This window comes from Diaphorina citri, unplaced genomic scaffold, assembly GCF_000475195.1.
Source record: "Diaphorina citri unplaced genomic scaffold, Diaci psyllid genome assembly version 1.1 scaffold507, whole genome shotgun sequence".
Lineage (NCBI taxonomy): Eukaryota > Metazoa > Arthropoda > Insecta > Hemiptera > Psyllidae > Diaphorina > Diaphorina citri.
The window spans coordinates 90,578-116,678 of record NW_007377941.1 but is presented as its reverse complement, the minus strand read 5'-3'; the positions used below and the strand labels follow the sequence as shown (position 1 = coordinate 116,678).

At 37.3% G+C, this 26,101-nt stretch overlaps 3 protein-coding genes and 1 long non-coding RNA gene across 5 annotated transcripts in view; all 4 read right to left on the bottom strand.

Annotated features, from left to right (window-relative positions):
- Nucleotides 1–171: 171 nt before the first annotated feature.
- Nucleotides 172–5,187, bottom strand: LOC113467587. Its single transcript, XR_003391613.1, has 2 exons — nt 4,769–5,187; nt 172–483 (listed from the first exon to the last, which is right to left on the bottom strand). It is a non-coding gene; the product is annotated as an uncharacterized LOC113467587 (long non-coding RNA).
- Nucleotides 5,188–5,515: 328 nt separating this feature from the next.
- LOC113467586 (glucose-6-phosphate exchanger SLC37A2-like) lies at nt 5,516–9,414 on the bottom strand. Of its 2 annotated transcripts, XM_026823835.1 has the most exons (5): nt 9,269–9,414; nt 7,001–7,074; nt 6,676–6,846; nt 6,018–6,116; nt 5,516–5,638 (listed from the first exon to the last, which is right to left on the bottom strand). In XM_026823835.1, the coding sequence occupies exons 1-5, from the start codon at nt 9,297–9,299 to the stop codon at nt 5,531–5,533; spliced, it is 483 nt and encodes a 160-aa protein (XP_026679636.1). In that variant the 5' UTR covers nt 9,300–9,414; the 3' UTR covers nt 5,516–5,530. The 2 variants fall into 2 exon arrangements, with proteins under 2 accessions (XP_026679636.1, XP_026679635.1); XM_026823834.1 differs by lacking the exon at nt 7,001–7,074 and having other exon boundaries at nt 6,676–6,920; nt 9,269–9,401.
- A 1,537-nt stretch (nt 9,415–10,951) lies between these two features.
- The window catches only part of LOC103509529 (glucose-6-phosphate exchanger SLC37A2-like), a 42,911-nt gene continuing 27,761 nt past the window's right edge, over nt 10,952–26,101 (bottom strand). The window contains exon 4 of the mRNA XM_026823836.1: nt 10,952–11,090. Within this exon, the coding sequence (XP_026679637.1) occupies nt 11,008–11,090 (83 nt within the window). The 3' untranslated portion in view covers nt 10,952–11,007. The remainder of the gene's footprint in view (nt 11,091–26,101) is intronic.
- Nucleotides 23,838–26,101, bottom strand: part of LOC103509525 (peptidyl-prolyl cis-trans isomerase H) — a 3,946-nt gene continuing 1,682 nt past the window's right edge. Inside the window, exons 3-4 of the mRNA XM_008474148.2 lie at nt 24,618–24,713; nt 23,838–24,398 (exon numbers count right to left, since the gene is read on the bottom strand). Of these exons, the coding sequence (XP_008472370.1) occupies nt 24,201–24,398; nt 24,618–24,713 (294 nt within the window). The 3' untranslated portion in view covers nt 23,838–24,200. The remainder of the gene's footprint in view (nt 24,399–24,617; nt 24,714–26,101) is intronic.

The following is a 26,101-nucleotide window of genomic DNA, read 5'->3' as shown; positions in this document are numbered from 1 at the left end:
TTTTGTGTATGGGGTTAAGCTGATTATGTCATGGTAAAGCAAATCTTTTTTCTATATGGCAGGTCTCACAGAAAACAGTCGACTAATAGCCATCATAATATATTAGGTTGTGACTGGTACAGCCCTAAAAATATTTATTGGACTATCTACAGAATAGAATACAAAGAAAAATTCGGTTCTCAAAGAACAAATAAATAATGGAATCGTATTTAATTTCATTTTGATTGACTTTCTGATGAACAAGTACCTATAGATAAGGTTCATTGAAGGGAAAACGAACAAAGCTTTGAACTTTGAATATGAAGGTGCCACTACGCTGTAGACTTTTTCGCTAGACTCGATCTCCCGAAACTCTACAGAGTCGAAAAAGTCTACGGTGTACTAGCACCTTTAAAATACGTATTTTATTTGGGTGCAGCATGGAGGGCTTGGCCACTGAATTTTGAACAGCAAAAATGGGACACGATTACAAATTAATGAAACCTCTCCGAACAAAGCTTTGAACTTTGAATATGAAGGTGCCACTACGCTGTAGACTTTTTCGCTAGACTCGATCTCCCGAAACTCTACAGAGTCTAACAAGTTCCTAGAGAGTGGTCTCACGAGAGACCAAGTCTAACGAAAAAGTCTACGGTGTACTAGCACCTTTAAAATACGTATTTTATTTGGGTGCAGCATGGAGGGCTTGGCCACTGAATTTTGGAACAGCAAAAATGGGACACGATTACAAATTAATGAAACCTCTTACATGTTATACAATCTAAAACCCCCAGGCTACACCGCAACTTTTATGACGTAAGAAAGAAAAAAAACTTAAACATAGATAACAACTTTGAGAGAGGTAAAAAAGAAAAGTCCAAAATATCTTGTAAGGCACGTGAGTTTTATGGAAGGCAACTTTCATCCTAAAGAAACGTGATACTTGCAAAGGTCAAATTACAACGTGACAATTGTGAGCGCGTGTATAACAAAGGAAACTTTTGCAGACAAAAATGCAGGTGTTTTATTCAAGAATTCTATTGGAGTAAAGCGTCATTTACTTACGTCAAGTACACAATACACATGTAAGTGGAACTTTAACTTGCACGCAAGTTACCCGTCTGAAGTTTCTGAACGCAATGTAATTTGCGGGGACGCAAGTTGACATATCACTTGCATGAAAGTTACTTGGCCTGTTGTGAATGGAGCTTAAAGTTAAATTAACCAAAATACCTCGTCCTAAAAATATCAGGACGGCCTTTATTCACGTCTCTCGATAGGTACATCTTTTTAATTATTTACGAGTTTCATCCCGACAATCTATGCCAAGGCTGGACATAGGTATCGGAAAAGTTCCTTTTCTTGTCACGTTATAACAGATATCACCACAAAATACACCTAAAAATAGTAAAATTGATTTCTCATTTTTGGCTGACTACTAAAAGGTGGGTCCCTAGCCAAATTATATGAAGTAGCACTATAAAGGAAAGAAAAAAAGATAATAATAAAACATTATCTCGTACAAAAAAAGGAAGAGTACAGATTTGAACAATGCGATATGTTTTATTGTGTTATGCCAGAACATATCACTTTCCAACGGCATCACAGTATGAAACTAACATGTTTAAACCCTCACATTATACAACTTCGAACAATGTTAGATTTCTTTAAAATGATTATTTTATAAATAATTAAATACTTTCAATTATCACAACAATCGCGTCACCTACTTTTTCGGTGAAATATGAGCACAAAAATCAACTTTATTTTTGCAGAATTTTTTGAGCGAAAATATCCAGAAAACTATGCTATCTGGCTTTGTATAGTTCATCTTGAAACAATTTAATCAACCAAGTTGATATCTCTGCTCAATAGTTCAAATTATGACAGTACAATAAATAAGGTCCTCAACACATATTAAATCAACAAATTAATTTATCTCGCAAATTAAAGTAAAGGTACGCTTTTTTTTAATATACATAATTGTAGCAAATAATCGTATATTATATCCAACTTATCTATGTTTGAAATTTAGATATGTACTAAATAAATAATAAGCGTATACTAAAATAAAAGCACTTACAAATTACAACAATAGAGCCTCCATAAAAAGGGCAAATTTATTGAACTAAATGTTCAACTTTCTAAGAAAGTCACAAGAATGTCTTTTGACGTTTTCGTTTTGTTCTACAAAATCATAATTTACTTTACATTTAGGTGGGACAATAATTAGTACTGGCAAATTTTCTTTAGTCCTCTAGAACTCTAGTGAGTCTAAGGACTTTTTTCCAATTTTTTATTTGTAGATTTGACTTCAGTCTACCTCAAGGAAATGATATCAAGAACAAGAAAAAGACAAAAAGACCAAAAAATATCTACCAGTACTCATTATTGAAAATCCTAATGACCCGAATGGATCTGAATCGGAAATAAATAACCTTTCAATTTTACATTTGATGCAGAAAATTGGTCAAAATAAATTAATTTACACAGAAATTTAAGGAAATGATATCAAGAACAAGAAAAAGACAAAAAGACCAAAAAATATCTACCAGTACTCATTATTGAAAATCCTAATGACCCGAATCGATTCGAATCGGAAATAAATAACCTTTCAATTTTACATTTGATGCAGAAAATTGGTCAAAATAAATTAATTTACACAGAAATTCATTCAGCTTGCTCAAAAAACTGAACTAAATAACTGTAATAACTATGTACAACATTCTCCTTGGGTTATAATATATGTAAGCAAAGGTGGAAGTGGGTACATGATGTCTGGCAAGAATTCTACGAGAGGATTATTAACAATTAGGTAGGTTGGATTGTTGTTTAAATTTATGTCCGGATAAAGGGACTACTCTACGAGAGGATTATTAACAATTAGGTAGGTTGGATTGTTGTTTAAATTTATGTCCGGATAAAGGGACTACATGTCAAAAAAAAAAAAAAAAAAAAAAAAAAAAAAAAAATCATCTTAAAGATGACCTTCCTCTGCAATATTTTCATATCGCAGCTAGGATTCGAAACACTGTCCTGCCGTTTAATGCCTGAGCGAACGGTACTATCTGCGGTTATATAGCTGACGAAGAAGATATATCTTTTTCTTTATTCTGGCTAAAGCTAAAGCCGCTAAGACAACAACAACAACTGGGGTTCCAAGATAGAATAATTACCTAGTTTAACATGCTCAAAAAGAGGACTAAAAAATGCCTTTACCAGTGCACTGTGCACTCTAAACAAAGGGTCTTACATATTCTGCAAGTCGAGAATTTTCAATATGTATTTTAATATTTTGTCCTTTTGATTGAGGAAATATTACGCTCTTTTTTTGCAAACCTCACTAGTTCCTTTGCTTTCACATAATGTACATGACTTTTACAAACAATAAACAGAACAATGTACATTTTTAAGTCCTCAAATTATTTTTAAATTAACAGAGCTATTTTATTATCAAAATAAAATATTACAATGAAGTGAAATAAATAAGTCATACTGTGTAAAATGACAAAAAAAAAAAAAAATAATAATAATAATAAAAAAAATCCAATTTTCCCTTGGGTAATCTTTGTGATTTTTTCGGTCTTACTAACAGTATATCATTTTACTCTGATTAAAATAAAATAGCCCTCAGAACTCGGTGGGGTAGAAGTAGGCACCTATGTATATTGTAAAATAATAACACCCTGATTTTTTTCAAGGAAGCACCCGGAAATTTAAACCGCGAATACCGCGAACAAACCGCGGATACCGCGAACAAACCGCGGATACCGCGAACAAACCGCGAATACCGCGAAAAAACCGCGGATACCGAGAACAAACCGCGAATACCGCGAACAATCCGCGAATACCACAAACAACCGCAGATACCGCGAGCCAACCGCGAATACTACGAGCAAACCGCGAATAGGTGACTTATTAGACAGCTTTACATGGGCTCTGCTCTGATGGCAAACCTGGCTGGATCGAACCTGTGTCCTCTTGTTTACCAGACGAACGGCTGCTGCTCTGGTAAGCAGGAGGGCGTGGGTTCAATCCAGGGCATAGGATATTACTAGTACCCGGGAAATCGTCATTTAATTGAGGGCAAATCCATACCTCATCGAGAACGCAAATTTTTTTTCTACCCTATTCGGGATTTGAACCCAATAGAGCTAGATCGTGAGCAATGACTACTGGACCAGTATTATGTCATTCGTAGATTCGTAGAACCTTAACCCATCCTTTAGGGCTGATTCCCCCTACACCTAAGCCTCAGATTGGGCTTTTTGTGTATGGGGTTAAGCTGATTATGTCATGGTAAAGCAAATCTTTTTTCTATATGGCAGGTCTCACAGAAAACAGTCGACTAAAAGCCATCATAATATATTAGGTTGTGACTGGTACAGCCCTAAAAATACTTATTGGACTATCTACAGAATGGAATACAAAGAAAAATTCGGTTCTCAAAGAACAAATAAATAATGGAATCGTATTTAATTTCATTTTGATTGACTTTCTGATGAACAAGTACCTATAGATAAGGTTCATTGAAGGGAAAACGAACAAAGCTTTGAACTTTGACTATGAAGGTGCCACTGTAGACTTTTTCGCTAGACTCGATCTCCCGAAACTCTACAGAGTCTAACAAGTTCCTAGAGAGTGGTCTCACGAGAGACCAAGTCTAACGAAAAAGTCTACGGTGTACTAGCACCTTTAAAATACGTATTTTATTTGGGTGCAGCATGGAGGGCTTGGCCACTGAATTTTGGAACAGCAAAAATGGGACACGATTACAAATTAATGAAACCTCTTACATGTTATACAATCTAAAACCCCCAGGCTACACCGCAACTTTTATGACGTAAGAAAGAAAAAAAACTTAAACATAGATAACAACTTTGAGAGAGGTAAAAAAGAAAAGTCCAAAATATCTTGTAAGGCACGTGAGTTTTATGGAAGGCAACTTTCATCCTAAAGAAACGTGATACTTGCAAAGGTCAAATTACAACGTGACAATTGTGAGCGCGTGTATAACAAAGGAAACTTTTGCAGACAAAAATGCAGGTGTTTTATTCAAGAATTCTATTGGAGTAAAGCGTCATTTACTTACGTCAAGTACACAATACACATGTAAGTGGAACTTTAACTTGCACGCAAGTTACCCGTCTGAAGTTTCTGAACGCAATGTAATTTGCGGGGACGCAAGTTGACATATCACTTGCATGAAATTGACGTGACAGGCGGACCTGATCAGGTCTACCTGATAGTGAGTGGCTGGCTTTAGAGAGAGCCTAGTTCGCTTGGAGGGTAGCGCGTCTGCCTTGTAAGCGCTAGACCGCGGGTTTGATTCCCACCCGGGGCGGATTTTATCCTAAACAGATAAGGTTCGTTCTTGGAACGGCTGGCTTTCTCCTATTCTTGTCTTCCTTCTCAATTCCCTTTCGGGACGATAAGACCTTAGCAGTTACAGTTCCCTCTATCAAACCTCTTGAAATAATAATAATAAAAACCCGTGAAGTTCGTAGAATTAAAAAACCAAGTACTTAGTCTATTAAAGTTAAAGTACTGTTCAGTTTATGTACTTACTGGAATACTTGATGTAGCCTGGTAACCAATACAGGAAGGTATAGTTGACTAACTTGGCGAAGAACAGGCAAAATGAAAACTCCAGCACTCCCTGGAAACAAAACAAAATATTGTCTATTGTAAAACTATCTTCATAAGTTCTTCAAAAAGTCCTATGTAAATACACCAACAGGCTGAAAGAAATTGCTTAAATTTATTTAACTAGGTTATTTTAACCCTTGACAGCTTGGTAACCAATACAGGAAGGTATAGTTGACTAACTTGGCGAAGAACAGGCAAAATGAAAACTCCAGCACTCCCTGGAAACAAAACAAAATAATGTCTATTGTAAAACTATCTTCATAAGTTCTTCAAAAAGTCCTATGTAAATACACCAACAGGCTGAAAGAAAATTGCTTAAATTTATTTAACTAGGTTATTTTAACCCTTGACAGCTTGGTAACGATCAAAAAATTCAAAAGACAACTTACGGGAATTTTCAAAGCGCCAATGAATCCTATGGCAGGTTTCTCCTGGTTCTCTGGATTCGACAGGATAGGACTTCCTTCACTCCGTATCTTCACTTTATCCTGAAAATCAAACGGACAAATTTGCGATCATGAGTACGTTTTAGCTTTTAAGTAGATTACGTTTATCTTTTAGATGTTAATCCTATGGCAGGTTTCTCCTGGTTCTCTGGATTCGACAGGATAGGACTTCCTTCACTCCGTATCTTCACTTTATCCTGAAAATCAAAGAGACAAATTTGCGATCATGAGTACGTTTTAGTTTTTAGATTACGTTTATCTTTTAGATGTTCAAATTTAATCTTGTACAATTTTAATCTTGAGCACTCAGCCTCAAAGGTGTTCATTTTAATCAAGTATTTTCCTGGGTACAAGTAGGTACCTACATCGACTGAAGACCCATTGTATAATATTATAATAATAATTTTTTATGTAGCCTCCGTGGCCTAGTGGGTATCACACTCGCCTCCGGGAATCGATTTTTTTTCCGCCCTGTGCTTGGAGTTCGGGATGCACTCAGCCTCGTGAGAATAATCAAGTAGATCTTAGATTAGTGACCAGTTACCAGTGTAAAAACGTAGGATCCCTCATTTTTAATTAATGATTTGATAATTTCGCTCACCCTAGGCTGTGTGGGACACTTGATATTCGGAGTGACTCCGCCGTTTGACTTCTTGGGTGTGGTGCAACCCACATCTGACGGATACTCTGGCAGGAAGAGGAACATGACTACGCCAGACACCATAATGATGATACCAGGAACTATGAACGACAGCGACCAATCCGTGGCAAGATAATGACTAGCAATGACCGCTCCCATGATGTTTCCTATTGAAGTGTGCGAGTTCCAGATTCCAAAGATGACACCTGAAAATATTGAAAGAAAGTTTATTAAAACTAATGATGATACCAGGAACTATGAACGACAGCGACCAATCCGTGGCAAGATAATGACTAGCAATGACCGCTCCCATGATGTTTCCTATGGAAGTGTGCGAGTTCCAGATTCCAAAGATGACACCTGAAAATATTGAAAGAAAGTTTATTAAAATGAAAATCCATGAAAATCTGTTTCGTGTTAATATAGGTCGGGCGGTATTTCGAACTATTGACGTTCGATAAAAATTAATATATTTATGAAAATAGGTATATTGCATAAATTCGCATAGTTAGACTGCGGGAGTAAAAGACTTTTCTCATTCTGGTAGGATAAACAGGATATATTCTATTTTACTCGTAAGTTACCCAACGTTGAATATTAAAACCATCTCAGTGACAGTTCTAAAAATATTACTCGATTATATTACTTTCCTTCCTATGGGATAAGGAAAGTAAAAAGGGAGGATTTAATGGTATTCCACCATATATCTGAATAATGTATCTTTGCTGTCCTAGCTACAGCTAAACAGACAAGAGAATTCCTTAACCTATTCAACATTAAAACCCTCTGAACTGACTACAATAGGGTATGTCAATCAAACAGCAATGAAAGGTACCCATATTTCTTTTACAGGTTAAAGTAATGAATAGACTATCAATACCATTAATGACGAAACTAAACAATATACAAGGAAAAATGTTTAAAAAGTCTTTGGTTAAAAGATCTTATACGTTGGGTTTTTATCAAAAGCTTTTCCTTATCATTGTTGGTATTTGAACACACTGATGGATACCAAGAACTTGTAGTTCAAGGCAATTGACACCCAAATAATGCCAACCCTTCATAGCTTTTGTAAGAAAAACTTTCTTCCTCTTTTGATTTTTTTAAAAAATAAAATAAGTCGATAACAATGGGAAAGACCCAAAAGACAAAAACTAACATCTACAATTCTAGACACTTCTCTCAATTTTTATAATAGATTAAACTTGCGACAAAATAATATCGGAAAACAAAATAATACACGGACGTTAAAAAAGCACATTACTAGGTAGTGTATTCAACCTTGTAGGAAAAAACAAATGACTTCTCTGAGAGTCTTCTAGATTTACAAACTAATACATAATGGCAAAGCAGTGTGCCTCGTTACTCTAATTTTTCTTTAATATATTCTGATTACCACAAGCTTCAAATAGGTATCTAAATTTCTATTGTAAACAAGTCAAAAGCAGACTTCTAAAAAAACAATAATTCATACACTTAATTGGGATCAAAAAATACTTTCAAAACGAACTAGATACCTAATAGGTGACACATTTAAGAAATCCTAATCTACAAAAGCTACACATAAAATTAAATGTAGGAAAAAACAAATGACTTCTCTGAGAGTCTTCTAGATTTACAAACTAATACATAATGGCAAAGCAGTGTGCCTCGTTACTCTAAATTTTCTTCAATATATTCTGATTACCACAAGCTTCAAATAGGTATCTAAATTTTTATTGTAAACAAGTCAAAAGCAAATTTCTAAAAAAACAATAATTCATACACTTAATTGGGATCAAAAAATACTTTCAAAACGAACTAGATACCTAATAGGTGACGCATTTAAGAAATCCTGATCTACAAAAGCTACACATAAAATTAAACTAAAGATACAATTTAAGAATATACCAACCGAGGCATGAAAATTCATCCTTCGACAGTGTATTGTTGAGATTTGATTTGAGAACAAACTGCCCATATAACAGGTAGGTAATTGAGAATAGCACTCTAAGGTTAAGTGGTAGAGAATACCTTCGACATTAACCTTGCCAAGTGAGTACCTTCCACGATTTTGATCGAACGAAGCGAGAGCTAAATTTCAATTCAATTCATTCGACGACTTTGCATTTGGTTTGTCCATTTGTTAGCTCTACGATAACTTTCGAATGCTTAGTCCGTTTTTGAAGAAATTTGGTTCAAGTTGTTGGACACTTGGTAAAGGACATTTCACTGATTTTTGGACCTCATAGGGCCTTTATTGACCCGGTTCAGACAGTGACTTTAAACTCCGTTTAACTAAACTCTTGGATTGAGCAATCTGATTGGCTGAAGTTTATGAAATCAATCAATCAGATTGCTCAACCCTAGAGTTTTATTTAAATGAAGTTTAAACTCATTTTCTGGACCCGGCCATTAGAAGCCCCGCAACAGCCTTTCTTTCTGAAAAAGGTCTTCAGTTTACTATTTGATTTGATTTGAATATGACTTTATTTATTTTTTAGATTTACAATATACATTTTATCCATTCTCCTATCTATGCTTATTCTACCGTTAGATATTTATAAAATCTTACCTCGTTTGCCTTTACCAAACCAATGCCCCATCACCGTGACAACACCAGGCCAACCAGTCGTCTGAGCTATACCTCCGAATACCTGCGAACAAAACACGCCAAAAATTATCAATCATGGAAAATAATACCGTCTCAGGATCTTATGACCCTTACCTTTCTTAAACTTTCTTGTCGCCTGCAGGGTCACCTACTTTCTAGCTTTCTACTGATGAAATTCGGCAAAAATGTTCTTCACACGTAGACACAGTAGGTAAATTTAGTTTAAGCTCTATTGGGTCTCCGTAAGGACCCTTTAAAACAAATTCTAACTTCAAATAGGTATCTAAATTTTTATTGTAAACAAGTCAAAAGCAAATTTCTAAAAAAACAATAATTCATACACTTAATTGGGATCAAAAAATACTTTCAAAACGAACTAGATACCTAATAGGTGACGCATTTAAGAAATCCTGATCTACAAAAGCTACACATAAAATTAAACTAAAGCTAAACATAGAAAGCGATGTACCTACATGGTAACAACACGCAAATAAAACATTCATGAAGAAAAACGAAGAGCAAATAAGATATGGAGGTATAACGGAAAATTACTTTAAAAACATAACGAAAATCTAAAGTCACCTGAAAATCCTTCAGTGTTACAATAAAGCCAGCAAAAGGTCTGGAGAACGCATTCCCTAAAAGATAGACATTGTTTTTTAATAACTCCAGGATTTGTTGGGCAAATTTTGCGTTTACTTTTTCCAATTCTAAAGGCTTGTCTCACATTGGAAGCGTAGACTCTATTTCTATATCATTTCAATAGGTTTGGTTTTGCACTCTTATCTTTTAATTAGTTCTGCAAATTCAAAGCCATTACCTCCTATCTCTTAGATATCCGCGCGTATACGCGTGCAGTCTCAGATGGGCCTTCGTATAATTCAAATTGAGTGTACAAGAATTTATTACAACCATAAAGGGTGAAATTATTGCCCAAGACAATCTTTACCAGCCAAATATAGTGTATAGCTTAGACTTAAATATAAATCTACACCCGGTGTTTTAAAAGATTACATACCCTTGGCACAAATTTAATAGATTAACAAATCACACCCTTGGAACAATTTTAATAGATTATAAAATGGCTTGGAATTTGCAGAAATAATTAAAAGATAAGAGTTGTAATAATTTAATCCCCTGCTAGATACACCTGTTATTGTGATAGGATATCTAAGAGATAGGAGGTGTTATCTATTTGTAAAATCTAGAAAAGAAGACATTTCACTTGAGATAGATGAGACGGTCAATTATGTAGTGAACTTGAACAGCTACTCAATTAGCTTGTGATTTACACTTGTATTCGAGGATTTGATGAGAGTTTGATTAAAGCTGTAATTAGCTCATGGGTTTGTGTGAACATGTGCTTATCTTTTTCATTAGCACATTTTTTTATATTCTAGAACGTTGTACTATACATTGTTTTGTTCTGTGTACAAGAAAATAAATAAATATTTCTCAAGTATTATCCAGAAGGAAAAGACAAGACCAGACGGTCTTATTCCACTCTTGAATTGGGCATTGAATTATGTACAATTGCAAAAAAGGGACCACAAGACGGTATACGCTAGTGCATCGTAAATTCGGCAATCAGTGCCTGCATTTAAGTATACTTTAAGTATCTTTTTGTCTTGTCTTGATCCCTTGTGTGCCGCGTCCATTTTAGTTTAGGACTATTGCACTGTTTTAATACTTTAAGTAACTTACCTAATGAACATGAAAAATGCATAGGAAAATAGAAACGCAGAGTCCAAAGTACCGAGGAGTGCCTTGGCATCGGGCCCATCTAGAACAGAGAAAAGGGAACAGAAAGATCAGACAACAAAACAGACTAGAAAGATAAAAGAATAGAATAGATCACTAGAATAGAATAGAATAGCTAGGCCTTGTATAGACTGCTGGAGTATAGGGACTTGTTAGTCCTATATGTGAACAGACCCAAGTTGGAAAAATAGTAGGTACTCCTATAAGTTAAACACACTCTCGTGAATTGTATTATTCACTGTACTTATATCCTGTAGTCATACAGCCTAAAACTCGTCTCATAAAAGAACACTCATATTTTCGTAACAGGAAGCACGCTGTAAAAATTCCGAATACATAAGGAAGAATCAGATAGTGTTTTCAGATTTCGAATTTTTTGGCGTTCATTAACGTCCCTATTATTCAACATCACGAAGGTACGCCCATACTTTCATTGTTCAACATTTTGCAAAAGAGAGAACTCATTTGGTTAGAGATAGGTAGGGTCTCGCATATTGGAAGAGAGGCCTCAATTTGTAACATTGTGTCTGTTTGCAATCAGGTAACCTTTTGGGTCGGTGTTCGCAACTCACCAAGAAGAATCAGATAGTGTTTTCAGATTTCGAATTTTTTGGCGTTCATTAACGTCCCTATTATTCAACATCACGAAGGTACGCCCATACTACTTTCATTGTTCAACATTTTGCAAAAGAGACAACTCATTTGGTTAGAGATAGGTAGGGTCTTCTCGCACATTGGAAGAGAGGCCTCAATTTGTAACATTGTGTCTGTTTGCAATCAGGTAACCTTTTGGGGTCGGTGTTCACAACTCACCAACTCCGAATGTGTTAATAGGATGTTATTAAAAACAAATACATCGAATTTATCCACAAAAGTCTCAACTTGGTCCTTGTTGCCAAAAAACACGTACACTGAGAAAAAACTACTGGCTTCCGGAATTCTGATATGGAACTCTATACCGGGAAGCTCGACACTATAATATAGCATTCCAACAACCTAAATCAGGGAAAGTAACACAATAATAGAGTTCTTCCACCCGAAACTTGTGGCACCCTGTCACCATTTTTTTTTCTCTCTCAGTGAGTGTATAGTGGAAAATTTCAACCATCTGAAACCCCCAAAGTAAAGGTTACATTACAAGTATCCTCAAAGTAAATGAACAAAATGGAAGCAGCTATCACTGCTGTACGTCACTAGGTGTTGTTTATCAGTAGTGAGGTAGTGATAAGGGATTCAAGTATGGGGGAGCTCATGGGAAAAGCTTAAACCGCAGCAGACTATTAACATCACTGCTGTACGTCACTAGGTGTTGTTTATCAGTAGTGAGGTAGTGATAAGGGATTCAAGTATGGGGGAGCTCATGGGAAAAGCTTGAACCGCAGCAGACTATTAATAGGTCAAGAGGTTGATGATTTTGAGTTTGGGAGTTCAAGCGGCTGAAGATTTTGGTGGTAAAGCGCGGCACTCACGATCAGTTTTATCGCATGCGATGGACTGTTCGGTCATCGCATGCGATAGAACTCATCGTGAGTGGCAAGCTAGGTCAAGAGGTTGATGATTTTGAGTTTGGGAGTTCAAGCGGCTGAAGATTTTGGTGGTAAAGCGCGGCACTCACGATCAGTTTTATCCCATGCGATGGACTGATCGGTCATCGCATGCGATAGAACTCATCGTGAGTGGCAAGCTTAAGGAGATGAAAATTTTCAGGTCAAGATGTTGATGATTTTAAGTCTGTTAGTTCAAGTAGCTGAAGATTTTGGATCAAGAGAGTCCGTCTCTGTGTTACTGTGGTCGAGCGGGAGCATTGACTTTCGACCTGAAGGTGTTCGAATTTCTTAACTTACCAGGCAAATATCTCCAGTCATTATATCTCTACCAACAGTGTCGTCAAGAGCTATGACTATTAATCTCGGAAAAATTCGCAGAGATTTTTAGACTTACTTTATCATGGACACTCGTTGCTATGTTGAAAGCCCAGAAGAGGTTAGGTCTAATAAGTCTAATTTATTAATGTAACGACCGTTGCAATGAACTCTCAAGAATATGTAAGAGATTTTTAGCGTGGACTGAAGGAATGCGAGCAAAAGGAAGGCCTTTTGCTCAAACATTGTCTATTTGATAGTTTTTTTAACAAAGCTTATAGACTCTTAATGTTAAAATTTCAATATTCTTTCTCTTCGCCTTTTCTTGTGTACAGACGGGGTCGGCGCCTTTCGTCAGCCCCTCAATCAGCCCTAACTAGGGTGATTGCTTTGGGCTGACATATGGGAGTGGATGCCCTTCGCACTCAACCTTTGCTATTTCTTTAGCAAGGGAAATTTAGGTATGCTCTCTGTTTAAACTCCCCCAGCCAGGAATGTTAAAATTTTAATAATATCTTGAAATGGGGAGTGGATGCCCTTCGCACTCAACCTTTGCTATTTCTTTAGCAAGGGAAATTTAGGTATGCTCTCTGTTTAAACTCCCCCAGCCAGACAATGTTAAAATTTTTAATAATATCTTGAAATAATCACTATTTATTAAAAAATCTTTTCGTAGTCTATACAGGTCTCATTTGTACCAAAGTTTTATTTTCCCTTCGGAATTTCCCCTCTACTGAAGCTCGTGTCCCCTCTTTTTCCCATGGTTTAGTACATGCATTACGCCAAAAGGGGGGAAACGAAATTCAGAAGAAACGAAATTGCAAAACGAAAATACGGCTCAACTTGATTGGAAAATAATTTTATGGAGTTTACATCACAAATAAGAATGGGTGAAATCAGATAGGAAACTTCAAGAGATGTTCATTCTCAAAGCCAATTATTGATTTGACATCCATTGGAGAATGATAAGTTAACTGTTGATATCCTGATATGTAAGCACTCTAGTAATTTCGCGATTTTGTGAAACTGAAAGACGTGGATACATAATAAAATAACCGAATATCTAGAGGTCGACAAAAATCATTTTCTTCTTGAAATTATTTAAAGTTAATTTAAATTTTATAGACTTTCTTGATGAACTTCTGAAAACTTTTCCTTTCCGCAGATAATTTAGACAAATCAACAAAAAATTTTGTTTACGAAATTACGAATCGAAGATTCCAAGGAGGTCGACAAAAATCATTTTCTTCTTGAAATTATTTAAAGTTAATTTAAATTTTATAGACTTTCTTGATGAACTTCTGAAAACTTTTGCTTTCCGCAGATAATTTAGACAAATCAACAAAATAATTTTTGTTTACGAAATTACGAATCGAAGATCCCAAGTCCCATTTCTAGGAGCGATCATCTCAAAAGGTCCTGTCCTAGAGATGCGCAGTGTAATTTACCCTTGATTAACGTCTTCAAAAACATACGTATTAACCCATTTCTTCTCACGGAGGTAGACGAGATGAGGATAATGTAAATAGAAGGAAAAATGTGCAGCCTCTTTTCAGAGTCCATTTTCATTAACCCATTTGTGTCTCACCCTTATCCTCATTTCTACTTTTCCACAACTCACGAATGTTGCGATTGTACTTGTATTACTCGTGATATCAATTGTCACCTACCTTGTTATACTATTACTTTCCTTATCCTATAATGAAGAAAGTAGTGTAGTTGGTCAACATTTTCGATGGTTAGTTTTTAGTGCCAAAACAGGTTTTGAGGTCCCCAGAGCTTAAATCCAAAGTTTCAGCCATCCGTGTGTTTGTGAACGAAATATCTCGAGAACAGTAAGAGCTAGAAACTTGAAATTTGGTATGAAACCCTCAAATATGACAAGAATGCAACATTGAACTTTTGGTTAAGATCGGCGCAACGGTTAGCGGTATTTTGACCGCTTTTTTGCGGTATAATTCAATAGGATAAGGAAAGTCGTGTGATGTTCACACTGGGTTCTGATTTGTATCGCCCATAAAAGAAGACAGGAGATGTTAGGATGTCATAAATAACCAATAAGAACTATACCTTTAGAACTAAAAATGCTGAAAGATCGACCTCTAATTCTTAAATATAAAACAAAGGAATGGTTAAAGTGTCAAAACTTTGAAATAAACACTTTTCTACCAATATCTTAAATTTAGTATTTTGACCGCTTTTTTGCGGTATAATTCAATAGGATAAGGAAAGTCGTGTGATGTTCACACTGGGTTCTGATTTGTATCGCCCATGTTTAAAAGAAGGCAGGAGATGTTAGGATGTCATAAATAACCAATAGTTGCATATTGTGTTCTAGAAAAAGTGCTCTATTACACTGTTAGCATCTTGTTCTGTGCTGACAGTTTAAATAAAGCACTACAAAAGGAAAGCATTAAATTAAGTTAAGCAAGGTCTTTTGTAATAGAATGCTTGTAATGAAATGTGTTACTTTCCCCATGAAATATACTAGGCCTTGAAATTTTTATTTTTTTTTTTTTTTTTTTTTTTTTTTTTTATTTCGAGTTAGTGCTCTTATTCCAGTCTGGTAAAAATAAGCACTATTGTGTACTGTTGGACCCTGGTATTCTAACTTTTACATTGACCTTTGCCCTTTCCGAATGCCAGAGGCCCGGCGTGACCCTGTATGAGCGGTGTGGCTTAGAAATGTGTTCACACGTCAATGTGGATTTAATTGGACCACGTCAGTGTGGTGAGTGCTAACAGGAATACAGGGTCTAGTGGGAGAGATTGTAAACGAAAAGCACGAGGAAAAGCATTATGCCCAGCACACACGTTCAGACCATCTGAGGCGGAACGTGTGTGGCGGAAAAGCTTCCCAGGTCTGTCGGACGGTCTGAAAATGAGTGGCTACTGTCCTTAGGTGAGGGAATTTTGCCAATTTGGTAATTTATTTGGTCTGTCTGTACACCGGAACCCGCAACCTCCGGTTGAAGAGTCAATCGGTCAGTGTTATTAACCACTCGGTCAGTGTTATTAACCACTTGGTCACGGAGCTTGGCAAATTTTTCTTTCCAATCATCACGCAAGTTGATGAAACAGCTCGTAATGGGTGTGACGTACCATAGGGACGTAATGAGTGATGGTGACATGTGATGGATAGGTCAGTGGTTCTTAACCTTGGCGACATACGGTGACAATCGGGTGATGATTTATCTCGAGTATCAAGGACGTTAGTTTGGGGTCAAGTAGGTGTTGGTGCGAAGGAGCTGAAAATTTGTAAGGTTAAGAGGTTGATGATTTTGAGTTTGGGAGTTCAAGCGGCTGAAGATTTTGGTGGTAAAGCGCGGCACTCACGATCAGTTTTATCGCATGCGATGGACTGTTCGGTCATCGCATGCGATAGAACTCATCGTGAGTGGCAAGCTTTAAGGAGATGAAAATTTTCAGGTCAAGATGTTGATGATTTTAAGTCTGTTAGTTCAAGTAGCTGAAGATTTTGGATCAAGAGAGTCCGTCTCTGTGTTACTGTGGTCGAGCGGGAGCATTGACTTTTGACCTGAAGATGTTCGAATTTCTTAACTTACCAGGCAAATATCTCCAGTCATTATATCTCTACCAACAGTGTCGTCAAGAGCTAGAGGATATTTCTATTATTATGGCGGAATTTCTCAGACTAAATAATGCAAGGCCAGCCACTCACTATCAGGCAGACCTGACAGGTACACCTGATCAGGTATCTGACACCTGATGAGTACACACACTATCAGGTAGACCTCACAATGGAGCAGTTGCAAATGGGTAAAAATTATAAATGAATGTTCGATTCCCATGTAAAAAGTTGGGAAAAATCCAAATCTGAGGTCAGAACTCCGAAAAAATAACTGTAAAAGGTCGAATATTCAATTTTTATTTTCCGTTCTAATGAAAAAGTTCAAATATGTGTGAAGTCAGACTTTACGCAGTTGTTTTTTTTTTCGTCCGTTAGGTAGCGCCACTATGCAAGCGCGCTAGCGGAGGAGCAGAAAGAACTGCGCAGAAACGTATGCGCACATTAATGCGTTGCCTGCGAGGGAGCTTTGCTCGGGACACTTGATGTGACGTCATCGCCTACGGGAGCGTATGCCATGACGTCAAAGTTCACGATTTACCGGCATTTTTTTAATCGATTTATCTCGGGATCTAGAAGTCGTAGAAGAAAAAGAAAAATTCCGTTGGTCCTCATTTTTCCTGCTCTATGACTTTGAAATATCACCCAAGTAAGCGCAACTGATCTATTCCTCCCAACTACTTTAAGTTGAGTGTTAAGGTGTGTTCACATAGTCTGGCCGTCGATCAACGAGGTGAATCTATGTTGTCGAGGCAGTGTGGACGGTTCAGTCAACAACATCAACCGATGCCGGTCGACTATGTGTGGACAAACCGATACGTCTTTGAACTTCTCTTGTTCTAAGCCTTTTTTTTTTTTTTTTTTTTTTTTTCAACTTTGCAATGCAAAACGAATTCGTACTTTTCAAGCCCGTTACCAAGCAAAACAGTCGCTTTGCGAGCGTCAAGAGTAAACCAATATGAGCGTAACATAATCTCAGTACCAAAGTACACAAAGATTTTTTCTCTCTCTCTCTCTCTCTCTCTTCTCAATATTATATTTCTTTCTAGTGCATCATGCCATTTCTTTCTAGTGCATCGATGAAAAAGGCACCTTAACTCCGCTTTACACGAAATTTATTCAATACAATTATACGACTTTCAAAGATTTCAGTCTAGGTGTCCACATTGGAATCTGGAGTTTTCCGTAACTTAATTCAGATTCCACCGGTATGACTTCAAGAGTTGGGTTTGACCAAAAAAGTAGATTTTTTTGTTTGATCTCATGATAATTTCGTATGAAATTTTTCTCTCACAAGTGATTTCAGAATCAAATCAAGGGTTTAAGTCTGTTAGTTCAAGTAGCTGAAGATTTTGGATCAAGAGAGTCCGTCTCTGTGTTACTGTGGTCGAGCGGGAGCATTGACTTTTGACCTGAAGATGTTCGAATTTCTTAACTTACCAGGCAAATATCTCCAGTCATTATATCTCTACCAACTGTGTCGTCAAGAGCTAGAGGGTATTTCTATTATTATGGCGGAATTTCTCAGACTAAATAATGCAAGGCCAGCCACTCACTATCAGGCAGACCTGACAGGTACACCTGATCAGGTATCTGACACCTGATGAGTACACACACTATCAGGTAGACCTCACAGGTACGTCTGAAAAGGTCCGTCGGTCAGGCCAAATTTTTTCAACAGTGTCGTCAAGAGCTGTAGGGTATTTCTATTGTTATGGCAGAATTTCTCAGAGTTCTAAATAATGTAAGCACGGTGCTGAAGGTTCACAATGTGCTACGACTTGTCCCAGGCCAAGACGAGATTCAAGATCGTGCTGGTGAACTTGACGCGATGAGCAGACAGACTCTCTCGAGTCACTGACAGTTCAAAGTTCAGTTACGTGTCTCTACATACATTACGAGCGGAATATACAGTGTTATAGTTGAGTCATGGGGAGTTTGAGCTGAGGGGAGCTTGGGGAGTTTGAGCTGAGATATCCACGATTATTCCCTCTTCTGAAGGTATTTTTCAGCTAAATCCCCTTTAGGGATGATTTTTCCTAATTTCAGTCTACTCTCTCGAGTCACTGACAGTTCAAAGTTCAGTTACGTGTCTCTACATACATTACGAGCGGAATATACAGTGTTATAGTTGAGTCATTGAGTCATACTTGGGGAGTTTGAGCTGAGATATCCACGATTATTCCCTCTTCTGAAGGTATTTTTCAGCTAAATCCCTTTAGGGATGATTTTTCCTAATTTCAGTCCAGGTGTCCACTTTTTTTTTTAAAAAAAAAAAAAAAAAAAAAAAAAAAAAAAAACAAGGACGGGTTCATTGTTAGCGTTAGCCCCAGGGCTGGGGCTCCGTTAGGATGTTTACGGCCCTGAGATAAAGGGAAAAGGGAGGAAAACAAATACCACAACAATGTTACTTCTACCTTCTACGACATTTTTTGTATCAAAACACAAGTGGAACCACAGTTGACATTGTGTTTGCGAAATACTTGTGAAATATCTCGAGAACAGTAAGAGCTAGAAACTTGAAATTTGGTATGAAACCCTCAAATATGACAAGAATGCAACATTGAACTTTTGGTTAAGATCGGTGCTACGGTTAGCGGTATTTTGACCGCTTTTTCGCGGTATAATTCAATAGGATTAAGGAAAGTCGTGTGATGTTCACACTGGGTTCTGATTTGTATCGCCCATGTTTAAAAGAAGGCAGGAGATGTTAGGATGTCATAAATAACCAATAGTTGCATATTGTGTTCTAGAAAAAGTGCTCTATTACACTGTTAGCATCTTGTTCTGTGCTGACAGTTTAAATAAAGCACTACAAAAGGAAAGCATTAAATTAAGTTAAGCAAGGTCTTTTGTAATAGAATGCTTGTAATGAAATGTGTTACTTTCCCCATGAAATATACTAGGCCTTGTATAGACTGCTGGAGTATAGGGACTTGTTAGTCCTATATGTGAACAGACCCAAGTTGGAAAAATAGTAGGTACTCCTACTCCTATAAGTTAAACACTCTCTCGTGAATTGTATTATTCACTGTACTTATATCCTGTAGTCATACAGCCTAAAACTCGTCTCATAAAAGAACACTCATATTTTTGTAACAGGAAGTACGCTGTAAATTTTTTTTTTTTTCAAATACGTATTCCGCAAATGTAATAGAAAGTCGTGTGATGTTCACACCAGATTTTTTTTATTGTTATTATTTCTTGCTTTCTTTTTCAAGTCCTTCAAAGGTGAAATCGCCCTGTCCTTAGGAAATGGACTTTGCCATAGTTATTACCTAGAACCACTAGTCCCCCCCCCCCCCCTTCTCCCCTAAATCCTAGGAAAAGTGGCCTCATAGTTCGCTTAGGGGTAGGTTTATCTAATTTAAAACAATAATGAAAATCTCCTGGAAGATAAACTTCGTACAAACCACGTGTGTACTCATAGCCAGCAGTTTTCTATCACCTGCTTTTATCTGTACGTTTTTATCGCACATTTACTACGCCGAGTATCTCGTGATAACAGGAGGTAACTTCGCTATCTGCACAGTAGTCAGTATAAGCAAGAGTACTCTATCAAACCCTATTGTAAACGCTATCTCGACATGTGTTCATCTTAAAAATGGCAACGTAAAAAAATTGACTGCACAAGTCATTATTGGTACTTTTTTTATTGGTATATTTTTTTCTGAGAAAATTAAATATACGAGGATAAAGATTATAGGTACTTGAATATGTCACTACAAAGTATATGGGCAAATGGAGAATTGGAGATGCATTGCGATTTAATTTGATATGTCAGAACGCTGTGATTGTTTAAGAGTAACGAGATGTCAACGCGTTGCATCACTTGAAAGTTTTTAGCGAAATGGAGCAGTTGCAAATGGGTAAAAATTATAAATGAATGTTCGATTCCCATGTAAAAAGTTGGGAAAAATCCAAATCTGAGGTCAGAACTCCGAAAAAATAACTGTAATAGGTCGAAAATTCAATTTTTATTTTCCATTCTAATGGAAGAGTTTAGCTATAGCCGAAAGGTGATGACAAAATAGAGGAAATACCTTTTACATCAGCCATACACCAGGGTGATGGTCTCTCGCCATGTTCAATCGGCTCGTCCTTAACCGCAGTCAAACACCATGATGACTTGTGCTTGTTCTTTTCAGGCAGAGAGAACCCTTTGAAACTATCAGCTAGCTAGGCTGGTTAGGGTTTTTCATTTGTCATTTTTCATCAAGTGTGCCTAATTAATCTCGAATCTCAAAGTCACTTACCACTTCCAAATACTTCTCCTTGTCATCATCATCTTCAAATCCTCCCACACTCAGCATAATGTTCAGGTTGGGTTGGAAAGCTTTCAGCGCCGTTATCTGTTTGAACAGCTCTTTGCCTTTGTTCTTGTCCGTGTCCAATTCCTTATCCAGGGACTTTATGTGGTAGTCGCCGCTGTCCGAAATCCCAGCGAACCCGTACACCAAATGGGTGCACATGCTCAGGGCTGGCTTCAGCTCCTCGGGTCCAACTTTGGCCGTTCCTGAGGAAATAAAGTACAAGTTGCTGTGAATGTGATACTGGAAGGAAAGATGGAAGAAAGACGAAGCAGAGGCAGAAGAAGATAATCATGGGGGAGTAATCTGAGACACTGGTATGGGTGTGCTGATCAAGAAGAATTAATGAGGATTGCAAGAAACAAAGACGAGATTACCATCATGATTTCTAACCTCCGATAGGAGAGGGACCTGAAGAAGAGGAAATAAACGAAACAACTCAGTGACGTATCATGTGTACTTCTTCGGGGCCCCCTCAAGGTTTCGTTTACGGATCTTCTGGGTCAATACCAATGAGAAAAGGCGGATGCTCTTCAGGGGCCCCCAACTGCCCCTGCGAGCTCTTAAATGCCGGGGACACCGCGGGGGCTGCGAACGTGGGATATAGGATGTACGCCAAATTACGCCAGTGAAGCAATTGAATAAACATAATAAATAAACCAATCAAGATCCGTCGTGTAAGAGTGGTGACTCATTCATTATTATTGTTGAGAACTAATTAGACGACCTGGTTTCCTGTATACCTATGTAAACAATATGAATCTCTTACCTGCCCACAGGCAAATAGGTATTTAGTTCGAAATGAATTGGATGATCTCGAGATATCTCCGAGACACCTTAACCCTTCTGTGACCGATGTAAACTACAGTTTATATCTGTCAGATGCACAAAGGCGCGTTTTGACCATAACCATAAACCAGTGTTACCAGTGCCTCATGTAATGGACTACTCATGTGATCACGTAAAATAGGCCACAGATATTGTGTGTATGGCGGATTAATTTTGCAATTAGAAGTTCATTAAAGCTTTTCAGACTTCAATTTCATTTGCCTTTAAGCTAAATCATTTCATAAAGTTAAAGTTCAATTTCATTTGCCCTTAAGGTAAATTCTTTCATAAAGTTCAACTTCAATTTCTTTGCAATTAGAAGTTCATTAAAGCTTTTCAGACTTCAATTTCATTTGCCTTTAAGCTAAATCATTTCATAAAGTTAAAGTTCAATTTGATTTGCCCTTAAGGTAAATTCTTTCATAAAGTTCAACTTCAATTTCATTTGCCTTTAAGCTAAATTTTGTTGCCAAAATAACGCCACACCTGATCTGTATACTTCTGTCTAGCTGGGAACTTCATTATGGTAGTCTGTATTAATTAAACATGGTTTTATTTTCGCTATGGCCAGACTCGTAGAAGCTCGACCCATCCTTTAGGGCTGTTTGCCCTTACAACTAAGCCTCTGAGTGGGTGTTTTGTGTATGGAGTTAAGCTGATCGCTATGGTCAAATCTGGGTTATATGCGCCAGTATGAACGCCTAGTAAGATGTATTCAATACCCATCTACATAGGTATATCATATTATAACTACCCATGGGTAATGTTTGTTTGTTTCATGACCAATGAAATCTCAGAAGTGCTGACCAAACAAGTCCATTATTTCTAGGAACTGTTTTTAATATACTAATGCTTTGTTCAGAGGGCACTCCTTTATCAATATAGCTCATTGCTAATATAAGTAGGTAGTATTTACATTACCTATGTGGCTAAATGAGATTCAATTCCAAGTATTGTAGGTAGGTACCTAGAACCTTGTTTATTTACAAGTTCATCTGTAGATTCTGTAGTCATCATTATAAAAATTTGCCCCTCCCTACATCAATCTGTAGTCATCATTAGGAAAATTTATTTCTACCTCCTACATAAATAAAGCTCGGTACACACGTCATTACATGTATCCCAACTTGGTCTAACAACCTGGTCTTTCGACAGATGGTCTTCCATTCTGGTGTCTTTCGACAGATCCTTTCGCTTGAACGTCATATTTGAGCAAATGTCGTTTGTTATAAGACCTCTAATTTGGGCAAATATTGTGTACTGAAAACCATCGACCATCACAGGAAAAAATACTGGGCTCGACTTCTTGATTTTCTGCGAGGCCGGACCTATGGTCAAGGCTCCGTTGAGGACGCTTCTATTAGCATGGTTTGTTTATTTTGCCTTGGGCCGGGACTACGATATGCTCGATGGTCGGTTCTCCTTTGTGGACGCCTACTGACGTAAGTGTGTAGGTACCTTTAGGACACATTTCGTTCCTTGTGCACCGGGCCTAAGGTATAAAATATCTACATATATATAACACTGTTTAGTTTATTATTTATGAGATAGGCAACTGTCAAGGATGTCTTGTGGCTTCTAGAGAAGTGTAAGGTGACAATGTGCAATAATAACATCCTAATTAACATATTGGTCTCGTCATTTCTTGTTTGAGTACCTACTACCTACACACATCTTATTTTTAAGATATTTGTTTGAAAAGGTACTACCTACACACGTCTAAATTAACGTCTTTATACTTGGCTACGTCTTGTTTATTCTTTCCTACTGTAGGTAGGTAGGTAGGTAGGTACCTGAAGTATGAAGTAGGTATGCACTTACATCTTAACTATTATTTTCAGTACTTGAGTTTATGAGTGTAGGGAATAGTAGGTCTGTAACTTTACAAGTACGATAGGTACTTCACTTGCCTACTTTTTTACCGGACCGGTTTGGCCTCACGGCATCATTGCATATTGTGGCTAAATTGCTAAAATGTTTGATGACACCATTCCAAAAAGTAGGTAGGTACGCGTATAATGTATGTAGGTACTACCTACACACGTCTAAATTAACGTCTTTATACTTGGCTACGTCTTGTTTATTCTTTCCTACTGTAGAAAAGTATAAACATCGATTAAATAATAAAAAGAGGTAGGTCCACTTTCAAGAAAAAACACCTCACTAAGTCAGGTATTTTCCTTGGACTACAAAGGTTCTGTTATGACGGCCACTCACCCTCAGACCGTCAGAACGTGTGTGGCGGGAAAATATTTCGACCGATGTCTGTTAGATTGTCTTAGAGACATGGGTCTGAAGATTTTCGCCACTCACTTTCCGACGGTTTGACAGACCGTCTGAGCGTCAATGTCCGACATTACTGAACCTATGAACCATTGTACCTCCTAATTTAGTACAATTTTTTTCTATACCTAGGTACCTAATTAAATACGGAATGAAAAAAGTAATTAAATGAATTGATAACCATTCCTGAGATTTTCACATTAATTTTTGATGGGTAAAAGGATACTGTCAAATAATTACATGGAAGGGAAGACAGTTCTTTACATTTGGCCACACTGAGATATGATCACAGGAATTTTTGGTTTATTGTTAGGTCCTGTAGGTACATTCTCAATTTTCCTCATCACTATAAGACCATCAAGCACTCTTCCAAACACTACATGTTTTCCATCCAAGAAATTGCATTGGGCACAGGTGATAAAAAATTGGCATCCATTTGTGTCCTTTCCACTGTTAGCCTGAAAATAAGAGGGTGAAAAAACAATATTAGGTAGTTTTTTTTTACTAAGTGGTATAACAACTATGAGATGAGGGTCCAATATTTTTGCTCATGTAATTGAAGTTCAAAGTTCACCAAGCCTGTAGTGTACTTTTGCATCTTTATACATTTTTCTAGGCAAGGAACTATTCAAGATGCCTTCTCTTGTTTGTAGAAACCAATTTGGCTTAGAGCTTACCATTGATAACAGCCCTGGAGCATCATGTTTCAGTGTAAAATTTTCATCTGCAAAAGTGCCACCTCCGTATATGCTCATCAGCCCAGTGCCATCTCCCTAAAGAAAGAGAGAAAACATAAATGTTACATTAATTAATAAAATTAATGGTTAGTATGACACTAGTTGCCAACTGAGCAAGAGATAAGGACTTGAACTCTCCATCAGTATTTCTTATGGTGAGGTTTTCTTCCATCTTCTATAATACTTCAGTGAATGAAAATATGTCATTTTTAATTTTTGTAACTTCATAGCTCAAATTTTTACTTACCTTTGTAGGTACTTACATAAATGTAGGTACCTCCATAGAACCCATTTTTAGGTAAGGTACAATTTTAATTTGACTACTTATTTGGTTTGTAAGAGAGTAAAACGTGAGGTTGTATTGTAGAAGAAGATGAAACACATTTTTTCTTGACTTTCAGATTTCACATTCCGGAAACTTTTCATACCCAAAGTATTTCCTCATTTTGGATTTTTCTCCTAATTTCAGAAGCTTTAGCCAGAGTTCCCCGGAATGGTAGTTCTGTCCTCCAAAATGCGCCGAGTGCAGTTTAAACGAGGTCGTATCGTGCGAATCGCTGCCTGTGTGTTTATCGTAGTTCCCCTCCTGTATCTGTTGTTCTCCAAGTCAAATCAACTCCAGTATGAAGCTAGTCTGAACAGGAAATCTCTCAGTGAGCCTGACAAATACATCATTCGAAGTGTGAGTACTTTCATCAGCCTTATTATTGACTGTCAAACTGTTTTGACTTGACGAACGGAGCGCTGCCGCGCTTCTTAACATGAGGCTCAGCAAATTGAGATAAACACTTTTTTGAATGAAAGATTACGTAGGTACCTAAGTATATGTGCAAATTTTGCGCTTTCCCAAGGATAAATTAGGTATCAAGGGCGGTTTGATTTGGGGGCCTAAGATACTATTTCCAATTTTTTATGGCCTTGGGTCGATCTTCTGTTCCAACAGCCACTCGTCTTCAATGTTTAGTGGTAAATTGGTGAATTAACCATAGACCATAACCTAACTGATTTTGCATTTTGCCTAACGAATTCAAATTGTAATTTGGAGGGACCATAGGGAAACGCAATTCCCTGCCCGATTAAGATAGAGCTTTTTCCTTTCTGATGAAAACCCAGGTAAAGCCTGCAAAGTAGGCGAATCTCGAGTCGGATGAGAGTCAACAATTAAGTATCCGAAAAGCATATAACGGTAATGTCACTTCATTGGATGTCTAAAATAAACATAACCTATATTATCGTCAATTTTATCTTCTCCAGCGGCCCGTGTTCAAAGCTGATGGCAAGTTGGGTAATCTAGAGCCACCGCTGGAGCCCTACAAGGAGGGACCTGGGGAGGGAGGCAAGGCCTATCATTTGCCTGAGGCATATAGGGCGGCTGGTGACGCGAGCTTGGGAGAATATGGAATGAACATGGAAACGTCCAACCA

Bases quoted from the DNA above. Each gene is read 5' to 3' on its own strand.
- LOC113467586 (XM_026823835.1), bottom strand. From the start codon at position 9,299: ATGGGGCATTGGTTTGGTAAAGGCAAACGAG. The intron at 7,075-9,268 runs GTAAGATTTTAT...CAATATTTTCAG, and splicing joins GTTTGGTAAAGGCAAACGAG to GTGTCATCTTTGGAATCTGG. The intron at 6,117-6,675 runs GTGAGCGAAATT...TTTGATTTTCAG, and splicing joins AGTGTCCCACACAGCCTAGG to GATAAAGTGAAGATACGGAG.